Genomic DNA, 14,970 nt, shown 5'->3' on the forward strand with positions numbered 1-14,970 from the left:
ATAGGTTTCCTACTCTTGATACACACATGTGAACACCCACACATGCCCTCCATTCCACTCCTCGTACAACACACACATACACACACACACCCACACCACCCCCTTCCCACCGCTGCCACACAATATCTCCTCTCCCCTAATCAGTGCGGAGACTCTGTGCTTGCGAGTGCTGCTTGGGCGCCACCTTCTTGTCATAGATGGTCTCTCTCGGTCTTCCCATCCCCTTGCTGTCTCTTCTTTGCCTTCTCCTTCTTTCTGTCTCTCCTTAACACACACACTCACTTATGCACTCTCGCTCTCTCTCGCTCTCTCCAACACACACACACACACACACACAAAACCCACCCACACGCACACACACACACAACTCTAACCCACACAGAGACAGAAGTTTACTCCTTTATGCACTCCCCACTGCGAATACTCTCTTTCACTCTCTCCCTCTCTTCCCCCTTCTCTTTCTCCCTCTCTTTCTCTCTCTCTCTCTCTCTCTACAGTCAAAGACCTACCCTCCACCCAACCTCCCTCCCTCCTACTTCCCCCCTCCCTTCCTCTCCTCTCTCCTCCTTCTTTCCCTTCCCTTCCTCCTCTCCCTATCTCCTGCCACCCCTCGCTCCCTCCCTTCCTCCCTCTATCCCTCCTCCTCCTCCTCCTCCTCCTCCTCCTCCCCTGACTTCCAACCTGCTCGGACAGCATGCTGCAAACTTCGCTCCCATCACTCACTTGGGCCAGCGCTCCTGCTGCCTCTATAACTGGCTGGCTCCCTCTCTCCTCCTGCAGAACAGAGAGCGACAGCAGTGCAGGACAGAGCTCCTCAACTTTATTCATGCTCTGCGTCTGAGCACTGCTCTACCTGGAGAATAGCTACACACAACTACAGAGACCAGAACCAGCACCAAGAATTATACAGACATATCACCACATCCACTTTTTGTTTTTAAAAAACAAAAAACAAAAACTTGGACGATCTTCACTTTTTTCAATGCTTTTTGGCTTGTTTTATTTCCATCATTCAACCCAGGAAAAGACCAGTTTTGGAGAAGAAACAAAGAGAGGAGAAGAATTTTAAAGAAAAGAGACACAGAGAGAGTGTCACTTGGAGATAAGGAGGACTTTGGATCCATTTATGTTGGGATAGTCCCACAGACCAGTTAGACCTCCTCTGACAGAGTGGTACTAAGTTTGAGGGCTTCTTCATCCGAGAGGGGCGTTATCACCTGGATTGACCTAAAAAGAATCTAACAGATTTTTTTGTTTTTGTTTTGTTTTTTTTGTCTTTTTTGTCCTTTTTTTCCTCCTTCCTTCTATACTTCTTTGATTTATCACAGCCTGCTGGAAACATTTGTGAGAGTGAACCCACTCTCTCTCTCCCTCGCTCCCGCTCTCTCTCACTCCCTCTGGGTCTGTGACAGAAAGAGACTGAACAGAACAGAACTGAACTGACCAGAGGCTGTGCGGGACAGACATCGCTTCGGAAGAGTAAGTCTTCTTTCAGTTTCAGTCCCTTCTTCCTCTTGATTGTTTTCTTTTTGCTTTACGCGAGGCAAGTTTTGGGGTTTTTGTTGTGGCAGATTGGACTTAGTGGAATTCTCCCTTTTTCTCATTCCGAAACATGCTGGACTGTTTTAAGTTAAATAAGCTCTGCAGTCATACAGTCTGAACTGGCAGGACTTGACTTACCCGACAGGAGAAACATGTGTAGTGGGAAAAACAGGACAATCATTTATTTAGTGGTTTAAATAAATAGTTTCATTGTCTGTTTGCAGTTATTTACCAGAAATAACACCATCCCTCCGTGGGCAGCATTTACATTTATGAAGTCAAGTTTAAAATATAACACACACATACTCACACACACACACACTCACACACACACAAACACTCACATACAAACACACACAAACACGCAAACACAAGATCTTTTTTTCCTTAAAAACTTTTTACGGCTTCAGTAACATTTATGTTTCTGAAAAGATACAATAAAAACATTAATGAGATACGTTTACCTCAAATGGGAGCATTTTGTTCACTACCAATTACAAACAGAATGTGCAATTATCACACCATTCTCCACTTTAACTAACTGTGTTTTTTTTCTGCTTCTGCCTCTTCTCTCTCTCTCTCTCTCTTTCTCTCTCTCTTTCTCTCTCTCTCTCTCACTCTCTCCATACACAGGACAAGCAGCAAAATGTTCTGTTCAAGAAGATTGCTCCAGCAGTGGTGCTTGGCAGTGTTCTTACTGTGCTCTCCGGTGCCTCATTATGGGAGGCCCATAGATGCTCTCAGCAACAGAATGTAAGTTTATTTTATTTTATTTTTTTGTTGCTGTTGCTGTGTTTGTTCTTGTTTTCTTTCAGAAATTCCCATTTTAGGCTCAGAGGGTTTTGTTTCAGCATATATCTTTGCATGTTTGGGTGTAAACAACAACAACAAAAAAAGATATTCAAAAACTTAACAAACGATAAAAAAAAGTTAGAGGCACAATTAATATTATTATTATCATCATTATTATTACTATTATTATTATTATTATTATTATTATGATCATTATTCCATGTCAACATCACTCCTCTACACGGTGGGAGAGCGAGTGGGTAGCCTCTAATAGGCTGGAAAATATCCTCATTTGGGAGACGTGCCGGCAGCTGTTTTGATAGTCTGCGCCCACCTGCAAGTTTGCTTAACGAGTGGGGGGGGGGACCCTCCGAGTGATGGAGCGCTGTAGCAATGAGTCTGGAGCCTTGTAACCTCCCCTGGCCTCCTGCCGTCAACCCCCCCACACCCCCCCACGCTTGTTTAGGATCCCTCCACATGTCTCAGTCTGCCACCTCGACCAGCTCTCAGTCGGGGCGAGCGGCAGGCCGAGGTTTGCGGACCACCTGCTAAAAACAGAAATGCCCTTGTTTGTTCCCCACTGCCAGCCCTCCCCACCTCCTCCCTAAACCCCATACCCCCCCCCCCCCTCTCCTCCTCCTCCTCCTCCTCCTCCCCCCTACGAACTGTTCTGCCCCCTCTCAGCCAGCCAGCTGCCCTCTCTAGGCCACCTCTCTCTCCACCTCGCTCCAACCCCACCAGCCCCTGGCCCCTTCCCCACCTCTCACTCACTTCTGCTGCCTGCCTGCCCGCCCGCCCGCCCGCCCGCCACCAAAACATCGTCAGCCTCTCCTACCTCCATCCCCACCCCACCCACCCTCACTGACTCCACCATGTTATCGGGATAAAGAGGAGCCCTGAGCAAAGGCACAGAGAGAGAGAGAGAGAGAGAGAGAGCGAGAGAGAGAAAGAAAGAGAGAGAGAGAGAGAGAGAGAGAGCAGAGAGGGGAGTGAAATAATGCAAAGGCACAGAGAGAGAGGGAGAGAGAGAGAAAGAAAGAGAGAGAGAGAGAGAGAGGGAGAGAGCAGAGAGGGGAGTGAAATAATGCAAAGGCACAGAGAGAGAGAGAGAGAAAGAGAGAGAGAGAAAGAGAGAGAAAGAGGGAGAGAGGGAGAGAGCAGAGAGGGGAGTGAAATAATGCTGATGCACTACTAGGCGGCAGACCAAGCCAAACGCGGGCGCTCCCGCTGCAGTATATTATGCCTAGCCGTGTAAACCCTCTTTCAAGTCTCAGAAGCCCCCGCGCCCGGGGCCCAGAATGCAAAACATGCGCCGAGAGCTTTTCCCTTTGGAAAGATAATCTCCCCGCAATGTTTGTCCGCGTGTCCGCTCTGCCAGTGGCTTGCCCCCTCCGCCTCGAAATCAACTTTTAATGAAGCAATAGAGCGCCACTGTGAGAGGATGTGGGAAGGAGAGCGCAAGGTGGTGGATATTTTAGCCCAGCAGGGCATCCCCATAACGTTGACACATCTGTGGGGCTTTGTTCCCTTCCCCCCCCCCCGTTTCCCTCGGAACGCTGGGATTCTCGTACGACTAGGGTCGGTGCTGTGAGCCCCTTAACAGAATCCACACGTTCCAGTCCTCCAACCCCAACCCCACCCACCCCCGCCCCACCATCACCCCCCCACCACCCCGTTACACGGGAAAAGATCACATCTGAAACGGATTTGACTGTGGCGGTGTAAGTTGTTGCATATCTCAGGGACATGGTTCTCTCAGCAAAGAAGGACGTCTTTTTTTTTTTTTCTTTACTTTTTTTTTTTTAAAGAGGATATTAAAACCAGGCTCGTGTTAAGGCAGGGAGAGTGTGTCATCTGTAACAAGAGGGATTTCTGTGAGAATGGGCCCCGACAATAATGCTTTAGTGGGGTGGCTCCAGTCTAAACACGAGACGGAGGATATTGAGCCGATGCTTATCGCTGTGTGTGGGGGGTCTCGCTCGAGCCGCCGGCTCCCGCAGCCGAGGGTGCGAAGGCAAAGGCTGTGCATGCGGCAGTGCAAGTTAATGGGACTTTGTGTGGAGCTTGTCTAATGGGGAGTAGCCTTATTCTGGAGGAAAAATATGAATCACCAGAAGCCGCTGATCAAAGGCGCTGTGGAGGAGTAGACGTTGCCTGTCTTTCTTTTTTTTCTCTGGAAAAGTACTGAACAGGGGAGGGGGAGGCAGAAGCTCCTGTTTTTTTGGCTGCCAGTAAATCGTCCGTGAATAGTCACTTGGGAGATGTTAAAATTTCACCTCCGAGTCCCTGAGTGGCAGTGTTGCCAAATCAGTCGCTAATTGCTTTAACAGGGCCTTGTTGATTGCACGTGACACAGATGTGTTCCTTTTTCTGGGAATCTGGTGAAAAAAAAACCCAAGGAGGATTGCTTTATTAAAAATATGGCTGAAAGAACATTTGTATGTTCTTTGTAGGCCTGGAATTAATCAAGTAAGGATAATAGAGTCATTAAAAAGGATTGAGTTCAATTCAATTATTTTATCAGTCCTGGAGTACTTTGCAGGCGTGCTAATGTCCACAATCCTATTTTGCAAAGACTTCATGGTCTTGAGGTTAGGGAGACATACCTAATCATAGTGCACCCCTAACGGCTTAAATTATTAATGGCCCAACAAATGTGGCCATAATGCATGCATCCACTGTTGGGACCGAACGATCAATGGAGCCAGCATTGCACCACGTCATGTTTCATTACTCTCTCCACTTTTCCTTGACACGGGTCCAAGTCAGTCGTCAGAATTCACACGGTAGAAAAGCGCAGGCAAAAAAAAAAAACGACATGCATTGTGGTTAGGGTTACACATAGATCTCTCTTCCTTTCTCCATCTCTCAGTCTCCCTGTCTTTCCCCCTTAACCCTCCCTCCCTCACTCACTCCTTTCCTCCCTCCCTCCCTCCCTCCCTCCCTCTCTTCCTCCCTCCTTGCTCTCTTGCGCAGCACAGAGAAACAATTATCTTCAGGTAGGCCAGAGAGAGAGAGAGAGACAGAGAGAGAAACGTCTGTTGGACGTGTGCCACCTCAGGATGTATTGAGCCTTTTCTTTTTTTTCCTCCCCCCCTGTTCCCCCACCCTTCTTTCTTTCTTTTCTCTATAGTTGTGCCTTAGGGAGTGTTTGAAGTGAGCTTATTAAAAGTAAAAACAGAGGGCGATCATTTTTCAGAGACGCTCCACCCCACGCCCCACCACCCCCCCCCCGGCCCCCCTCCGCCCCCCCTCCATCCTAACCCCCTCAGAATTTTGCAGAGCGAGCATTACAGGAAATATCTGTATGCATATAAACAAAGCCATTTTCACTAGGTCTTATCCACATGGATAGCAGCATTTCAACAATTAAATTTTTTCCCCATCGAGGATCAAAGCCTGTTCTTCTAGTGAACAGGCACCACACAGGTTTCTACACAGAAGATAAAATATCCTATTATGTAACTCCCTCTCCCATTCTCCTCCTGTTTATCTATGCTTGGGACAAGAGCTTGAAAGCTTTCCAATCGGCAAGTATTGATTTCAAATCCATCTGTTGACTTTCACAGCGTAAGATTTTTCTGTAATGTTAAACTGTGAATGTTTGCGCTCGTCGGGATCCAACCGTCTGAACCACGGGCCAATTATGACTTTCCAATTAACTGTGATATTTTTCTCCATTAATTTTCGGCCCGTTAGCAAATCTGCGAAAAGCTTCTCACACCCTCTCAGACAGACATCACCACCAACCCCTGAGAAAACAACACGCTCGATTTATTTGCTCTGTCACCAACTCGCACACACTGTCCTGTTTGTTATTAGTGCCGACTTCAAATGGCATGACTCGGGACTTTCGCGGCCATGTAGGAGACTGAACTCACACTAGGCAGTTCTACCCTTTCCACTCTTCGGGCCTCCGCTACCTTAAAACAACACAACGAGATGCAACTTGAGGTGGTTTTTTTCTCTTCTTTTTGTCTCGGCCTGCGGCCAGACAGTCCTGCTGCTGGACCTTGTAGACGAGCTTGTTGAAGAACCGCGAGCGGCCCCGGCTTTGCTCGGCTCTTGTCGAATGTGTCGCGGCGGTTTGAGCTCTAACCCCATTTTCTACACGTCGTATTTTCCTAAGCATTAGGGCCGGAGTAACAGAACACCAGGGCCAGGCGGTGCATGAAAGGCCAGGCCAATCCTCCGCTGCGCTCTGTATCTGAAATGATAACACAGCCTGGCCAACAGGCTCTACACAGCTCCTGTCCAGGTGCTTGGTTGGACTAGCAGCTGAGTCAGGCCATCTCTCTCTCTCTCTCTCTCTCTCTCTCTCTCTCTCTCTGTGCCCTTTTACTTCTCTTTTTCTCTTTTCTCCCTCTTCCCCTTCCTTTCACTGTTTCTCTATTGCATGTGCAGTCTCTCAATCTTTCTTTATTCCTCCCATCCCTTTGCTTTCTCCCTTTCCTTTTGCAGACCCCCCATCGTCCTCTACCACTGCGAGTAGTGTCAAAAATGGCCCAGTGAGTTTCAGTGGTGTCAGCTTGTTGCCGTATCCCTGGGGTTACCCGCTTTGCACCATTAGACTTAGTAGCTACTCGCTTGCGTTTTCATGGACTGTCAGGGCTCGGATGGTGTGGATGGGTGGGGGGTGGGGTGGGGTGGGGTGGTGTTCTGGTTGAGCTCTTACAGCCCAAACTCTGAAGCCCCCCCCCCCCCCCCCCCACCCCAGTCTGCTTCCTGCTCCCCCAGCTTTCCTTATGCGTTCATTATAAACACTATATCAACGAGAAATGTGACATAATATCATATATCTGTCCACAACACACAAGGCGAAATATATAAAAGTGACTGGAGCAGAACTTAAGTTAGGACCATATTCTTCAAGGTTCTGCCTGCAATACATCACTACTGTTGAGGGCTTGTCTTGTTTTTCATTCAGCAAATGGCACAGGGGTTGGGTTAACTTCAATGTAGCGTGGACAACAATGAATTTCTTGTCCTGGCCTACCTAAAAAAACGCTCGAGTGTTTATGCTTTATAATTTGGAGTCTGTCATCTTAGCCCTGTCCGTTCAGCTATCTATGGACACGGCATAACCGGCGTTTGGCTTGCGTGGCCATGATTTGCGCTCTGAGGATATTTTACACTCATAAATCTGTCCAGAATTTTTGGAAGATAATGAAAAGCGACAGTAGCGAGGGCTTGCTCTCTGCTCATTTAGAACTCTGGTGTGACAGTGTGCATTATTTAGGAGACGCTGGATTGTTGGGAGGGGGGGGGGGCTTCTTTTTCCAAAGAAAGGAAAACTCATCTCACGTCGCTTGGCAAGAGTGACCATATGTATCAATTTAACAAGAGTGGAAAAAAAGGATATTTGCTCCATTATAAATCACGCTGAAGTCCGATAGCCAACGATTTCATATTCATATTCAGGCTTCTCAGCTGTTGGCAGATGAAAGCTAAAGTGGAGTCGACAGAATAGCAGTTTATCCTGTCACTCAAAGAGACAGTGCAGAGATGGAGGGCACAGCTCAGGCCTTGAGGCCTTTGGCCCACATGAGGTTTAATTCTGAAGTTGTTTGTGTTGTAAGGTGAACACGCCGGAGAGAGTGAAGCTTGAGAATGGAAGGAACATTTTTACACATTTTTGATTACAGAGACCTGCACTGACCTACAGCAGGAACTACTGTATGTAGTTTAGAGCGGAGTTGGAAGGCAAACCGGTTCAGTTTTTGCATTTTTAATTGAAACAAAATTTGGGATTCAAATAGTGTCAAATTCAGACTCAGACATGATATGGCACTCAAACGTATTCCAGAGAACACACTCAAGGGGTGTTTTTGATTTTGTCCATTTAAAAATTGGCGTTTTTAAGTAGGTCTGATGATTCAGAAAACATATGTTTGCAGAGTCACCAGCATCAGTTGAGTTTGCCGAGTGTTTTAAGCACACAGGCAATTCCTGGACATGATGGAACTTGTTCCCTACCTGGATAATGCATTTTATATACACACGCACTGCCATCTACTGGTGTGCTGATGGCATTTTTTCCATTCTCTCTTTCTCTCTTTTTTTTGGAGGTTAAAGACCTCCATCAGGCAGTTCAGCGAGGCTGGTCTGTGACCACCAGCAATCTCCCGAAAGTAAAAGAGTGAACATTTTGAAATAACACTGAATTATGCTTTACTTTGGCACCTGGGACATACCGGCTCAGTGATATGTGTAATTGTTTCAAGACGTCTGGCCGGCGTGCCCAGGATCCAAGTCCACACACTGCGCTGCCGTGGGACTGCAGTAGGTAGTAGCTGTCAGCTGTCGAACATTGGAGGCTCTTGAAGTTCCATTTCAAAAAAGAAACAAAAAAAACTAGTTTGATTTAAAACTGGACAAACTGTACAGCTACTTGGAAGTAAAGGGCAAAAGGATATGGTCTATTTTTGACTTGAATTTATAATCATCTAAGAGGATGAACAAAAAAAAAGGGATGCCACTGAAAAGCACTCACCGCCGATAAGACTCCAGCACTCGTTTTGACAAATAGTCTCGATTTTTTTTTTTTTTCGTTTAAAAGAGAGAGAGAGAGAGAGAGAGAGAGAGAGAGAAACGAGACGACTAGAGCTGTACTGTATATATTGAGGCAGTTTTAGCCTCCTAAACACCTGAAAAATCATCCCTCTCAGCCAGCTCCTTCGCCGAAGGTGTTTCGCATCACCACTTCAGATTTATTTTAGTTAGACACAGGGATCTGGCACGGCAAACCTTTTGGGTAAATACAGTATCACCAAGACACTGGACGGAGGCCAGGTTTTTGCAAGCCCACATTGCTTTAAGTAAAAGCACATTGACCGGGCGACAGGGAAAATTCTGCAGGGGGTCAACCATCAGTGTGCTCGGTGTGGGGTATTCTGTTAGTGTGGGGGTGTGTGTTTGTATTTGTGTGGGTGTGCGTGTGTGAGTGTGTGTATGTGTGTGTGAGAGAGAGAGAATGAAAGAGGGTGAGAAAGAGAGCGAGAGAGTGTGAGAGAAAGAGAAAATGTGTGTGTGTGTGTGTGTGTCTCACAGATGGGGGTTTGTAATTATAGGAATTCAAACACACACAGGGCTTGTTGACTGCGCAATTTTGGGAACAGTACCTATTACCCTAAAACCCCAAAGTACAGCGAAAGCTCTGTTTGCCAAGAGCCCTGTCAGATACAATAAAGCCATAACACTTCAGCCTGTTTGGTCCAGAGCTGTGCAGCGTCAAGCTCCACACAATTCTGCCATCCCAACGTTCCTTGCACACTGGACTCATTCCTTTTTTTCCCCCCGTTCTTTCCCGTCTCCCAGGAAACGCTCCGTGACCCACGCGCAGCTGATGCATGACAAAGGTCGCACGCTGCAGGACTACAAGCGCCGCATGTGGCTCCAGGAGCTGCTGGACGTCGTGCACACGGCCGAGACCCGCGACCTGCCCGTGCGCACCGGGGTCAGCAGCAGCAGCGGCGCCGGCGTCGGACTGGGCGTCGGAGGAGGAGGAGGCGGCGGGGTCAGCGTCGGCATGGGGATGGGCCTGGCCACGGGGGGCACCTCCTCCCTCCACCCGAAACCCGCCACCGCCGGCGGGACGAAGAACCTCCCCATCGGCTTCCCGCTGGAAGACGAGGAAGGAACCAACCTGCCGCAGGAGACCAACAAGTCGCAGACGTACAAGGACGCGGCGCTCAAGACGGCGGGAAAGCGGAAGAAGAAGAAGGAGGGGCGCTCCGGGAAGCGGCGGGGGGAGGGCGAGAAGAGGAAGAGGCGGGCGCGGCGCTCGCTGGCGTGGGCGTGGGCATCGCGGGCGCAAGAGCCCGGGAGCGGCGGCTACCGCCTGGAGTGGCGGCCGTACGTTGACCTGCAGGGGGCGCTGCACTAGAACACTGTCAGTCTTTGACAACGGTGAGTGTGTCTCTCACACACACACACACACACGCACGCACGCACGCACGCACACACACACACACACACACACACACACGCACGCACGCACACACACACACACGCACACACACGCACACACACGCACACATGCACGCACGCAGACACTCACACACACACACACACACACACACACGCACGCACGCACACAGACACACACACACACTCACACACACACACACACACACACACACACGACACACACACACACACACACACGACACAAACACAGACAAACACACACTCACGCACACACACACACACACACACACACACACACACACACACACACACACGACACACGACACACACACACACACACACACACACACACACACACACACACACACACACACACACTCACACACACACACACACACACACACACACACACAGAGACACACACACACACACACACACACACACACACACACACACACACACGACACAAACACAGGCAAACACACACAGAGACACACAGAGACACAGCTGGCACTGTTTAAGTCTATCCATGTCTCGATCATTTCACAGGTTCAGACGTGATGTTCTAAAAGTATGTTAAACTACAGAAACTACAGAGTTTTGGTTTTGACTATTGGGGCCACAGTTTGCAATTGTTTTGAAAAGAATCAGAACACATCACTATTCTGTAATCATCTGATATGCAGCTGACATGATCACAAAGCAAACTGTCAGAATCACAGAGACATACTACTCCTCAGAAACCCACACATGTACATGCATGTACACACACGTAAGCGTACACACACACACACGTACATAGACACTCAGCTGTACACACCAAACCTCCCAGCCTTGTCATTTTGTGCTTCCGCAGTAAGGAACCGGGGCCCTCTTTGATGTTAAGTAGCAGGCTGTTTGCTTAGTGGAAGGTGTCTCCTCTGCATAATTGCAAACATGTGTCTGAGTCCCTCCCGCCTCTCCACAATGCCTCAGGGAAAGTGATGGTGTGTGGAGTCCCAGCAAGCCCCAAACATGCCCACTCTCTCCCCTCACTCTCTCTCTCTCACACACACACACACACACACACACACACACACACACACACACACACACACACACACACACACACACACACACACACACACACAAACAGCTGGCACTGTTTAAGTCCATCCATGTTGATTCAAAACAGACCTCATCTCCAAAACCTTTACAGCCTACTCCAGGTTTTATGAGATTCTTTTTAGAAGTTACAGTAGCAAATACGTTTAGGATTTTTTAATATATATATTCCTAAATATAAGGAATGTTTTAGCATAGTCTGTGGTGAAAGCTGCTTCATCTGTACAGTCTGTTCTGTTAAGCATAGTCATGTGACAATAACTGATGTATTTTCTTCTTTTCTCTTGCAGAAACTTAAGGACATTTCATGGACACCTAAATACTCATGTTGCAGAGTTCTGTAATAGTGATTGTTTGGACAGTGATACGGAATATATTTATTGTCTGTAAATATTCTCAACACACCAGAAAAGTAATAATAATGACAATAAAAATATGATAAAACCTATTCAATGCTCCAAGGGGCTACAGATCTTGATCTTTGTGAATACTGCCTTTTTTTGTTAGGACTATGCCAATTATAAATGTCAGATTTGCGGTAATTTATTTTGTTTGAATGGTGTATTTATTTTGTAAATGTATTAAGGTGCTGCTGACCTTCTATATTTTTGTACCATAATGCACTTTAGATATATAAATATAAATATATAAACAAGTAATTTTTGTTAATTGACTTTTGTGGTTTGATTTCAATGAAGAAAAAAAAGTTATCAGTCATTCTTAAATGTGTTAGCCTGCTCCCAGGCTTGGCTAGAAACGCTGAACTAGTTCATTGTCTTGCTTCTTTTGTTCTTTTTTTTTCATTTGTTTGTTTCTTTTTTTCTGAGGGCTTGTGGGGGGGTGGGGGGGTCATTTGATTTTGGTTTTCTTGCTGCTGACCAGGACGTCCCTTTCATCGTCCACAAAATCCAGTCAAGTGACTCGGTCGGGTCATCAACTATGTACATTGTGCTTTCAGAGTCCTTCTCCTACTTCTCTCTTTCTTTCTTTCTCTCTCTGTTTCCATCTCTCTCTCTCTGTCTCCCTTTTTCACAATCTCATCTGTTGCCCCCTGGCATTCGGTTGTTTTGGGTCTTGCTTGTTTCAATGCCAGAGTTCACTCTGTACATAAAGATGGATCACACATTATCGACTCGATGTTGTTGTTTGGCACTTGCACTGAGAGAACATCCCTATATTGAATGGAATAAACATTTGACAATTACCACTCCGAGTGTCTCGCCTCTTTCCTGGCCTGCTTGATGGACCATTTTTGTGTCATGACAAAATAACCTCGTCCCTCACATATACAAAGGCTTTATCAAAGAATACAGACTCTTTTCTTAACTCATTCTTAATCAGAGGTGCTTAAATATTAATTTTCTGGGTTTCCAATGCCAGAGACTTGAGTCTCTGAAAAGACACGCACAACCAGACTTGGCTTTCTTTTCAGCATGCCTGTAGAATTACATCACAGCAAGAATTGTAAGATTGTACGTTTTTCTTACACTACACTGCACCCTTTCAAAAACGGTCTCCTAACATAGAAGTAGTACTACCCCACTTTACACAGCCATCCAAAACCAAATCAATTAATCACACAGACAAAACATAGACCACAAGTATGTTAACCACTGTATAATAACCATTCAGGTTCAAACCAACCACTAACATCGAATCCAATTCACTATATACACCCAAGCCAAATAATGCCAAAAAATACATACATCTTCCACTCCCTCTCTCTCACAAACACACATAAACATAACAAGCTAGAGTAGGCTGGAAATTGCCTTTAAATGAGAAGAGAATGAGAAACATTCTCACATTGCCTTTAAATGAGAAAGAATCCACATACCCACACACAGACACACAGACACACAGACACACACACACACACACACACACACACACACACACACACACACACACAACCACACACACACACACACACACACACACACACACACACACACACACACACACACACACACACACACACACACACACACACACACACACACACACACACACACACACACTGGGACGGTGCCGACTCCTACAATCACTGCTGTTAACAGTGGCCCAAGTCAGGAACTGTCTCATGTCAGAGCAGCACAGCGATGGCCCAACGAGAGCCGGGTCTCTTGTTGACAGCTCTGTTTAACCGCACGTTCAATTATAGCCTCGCTCCGATTAGGCTCCTTCCTCGGAGACATTTGGACACTATCAGCACAGACTAAACAAGCTGGAGCGTTCAGAGGGCCATACCCTCAAAAAACGCTACGCAGCACAAATAATCAGACCGAAATCACAACAGACTCGCATACATTTCCCATGCCATTTTCAGCCCAAATTGTAGATCATCAACACTGAGCCATGAAACATAACTCGGAGAAACTTAAACACATACAGCACCAGGCCATATGACAAATACTCATTTACTCTTTAAATGGTGCCATCTTGCAGTGAGCAGAGTGAATACTTCAATGTGTATCCGCGAGGGATACACATCGGTGTCAATGCCGTGAGTGAGTCAGAGTGAGGTTTTTTGGGGTAGAAGAAATGGACTCTATGAACTCTCCGAGTGAGAAAGAAAGAAAGAAAGAAAGAAAAAACGAAAGAAAGAAGGGAAGGAAGGAAGAAAGAACGTGAAAGGACAATGTGTGAGCTGATCCAAAGATGACAGACAAACAGACAGGCAGGAAGAGAGAGAGACAGAGACAGAGATAGGTAGACAGAAAGGCAGAAAGAGAGAGGGAGAGAGAGAGAGAGAGAGAGAGAAAGAGAGAATGAGAGAGAGAGAGAGAGAGAGAGACCCTGGGTTAGTGTCAGGATTGCTTCACTCCCTCTGACCCTGGGCTGAGTGCTGGAGCAGAGGCTGCTGGAGGAAGTGAACAGTCTCCCTGAACGCCGGGCCTCGGGGGGAGATGGATTACCTACCTCTGGCTGACTCACACAACACAGACACATCGCATCGCATCGCTCCCCCACACTCTCCCGTCCTCCTTCCACAACCTGACCACGGACGCGGAGCGACAGGCAACGACAACAGCAGCAGCCTGCCTGCCTGCCGGCCTGCCTCGACTTTTTCCATCCGCCACGGGGATCTTAAGATCTACTCGGCGAGCGCGGAGATTAATCCAATTTGCTGACATCTAATGGACTGTGTTAAGGGAGCCTCGACGCAAGCCTCGAATTTTAACGATTAACAATGGCTTACATCATCTGTTGGGGCATATTATGCCCTGCTGAATCCATCTCTGCAGCGCCGAGCTGAACGGTGGAAATAGTGCGCGCGTCCTCCAAAACGCCACATCTTAGTAATTTTCCAAAATGTCCACGGCTTTGCTGATCCATCTCCATTCCGTCTCCTCTTCGTTTCCATGCGCTGCATGACTCTCACGGTGCTCCAAGAGATCTCATCTTGAGAACTTATAAGCATTTTGTATCGCTTTGTATGAGCAGAAAGCACTCATTAAAGCGACACTAAAGAGTTTTTCGTACCTTAAAATAATGTTTCCAAAATCATTTCAGCGGTTCATCAACTCGTAACAGGGTGACAGGCACTTCTGCTTTCACTTCACAGACCTCTATCGGCTATAACCGCACTATGTAACTTTA

General features: G+C 47.1%; 1 protein-coding gene across 1 annotated transcript; it reads left to right on the top strand.

Moving 5' to 3' along the window:
• Window positions 1–1,315: 1,315 nt before the first annotated feature.
• On the top strand, window positions 1,316–12,210 carry LOC134062201 (parathyroid hormone-related protein-like). The gene is made up of 4 exons (XM_062518143.1): window positions 1,316–1,479; window positions 2,176–2,295; window positions 9,652–10,242; window positions 11,658–12,210. The coding sequence occupies exons 2-3, from the start codon at window positions 2,189–2,191 to the stop codon at window positions 10,217–10,219; spliced, it is 675 nt and encodes a 224-aa protein (XP_062374127.1). The 5' UTR covers window positions 1,316–1,479; window positions 2,176–2,188; the 3' UTR covers window positions 10,220–10,242; window positions 11,658–12,210.
• Window positions 12,211–14,970: the final 2,760 nt, after the last annotated feature.

This window comes from Sardina pilchardus, chromosome 17, assembly GCF_963854185.1.
Source record: "Sardina pilchardus chromosome 17, fSarPil1.1, whole genome shotgun sequence".
NCBI classification, from domain to species: Eukaryota; Metazoa; Chordata; class Actinopteri; order Clupeiformes; family Clupeidae; genus Sardina; species Sardina pilchardus.

Coding starts and splice junctions, on each gene's coding strand:
- LOC134062201 (XM_062518143.1), top strand. CDS start 2,189: ATGTTCTGTTCAAGAAGATTGCTCCAGCAGTGGTGCTTGGCAGTGTTC. Junction 2,296..9,651: donor GATGCTCTCAGCAACAGAAT/GTAAGTTTATTT, acceptor CCCGTCTCCCAG/GAAACGCTCCGTGACCCACG.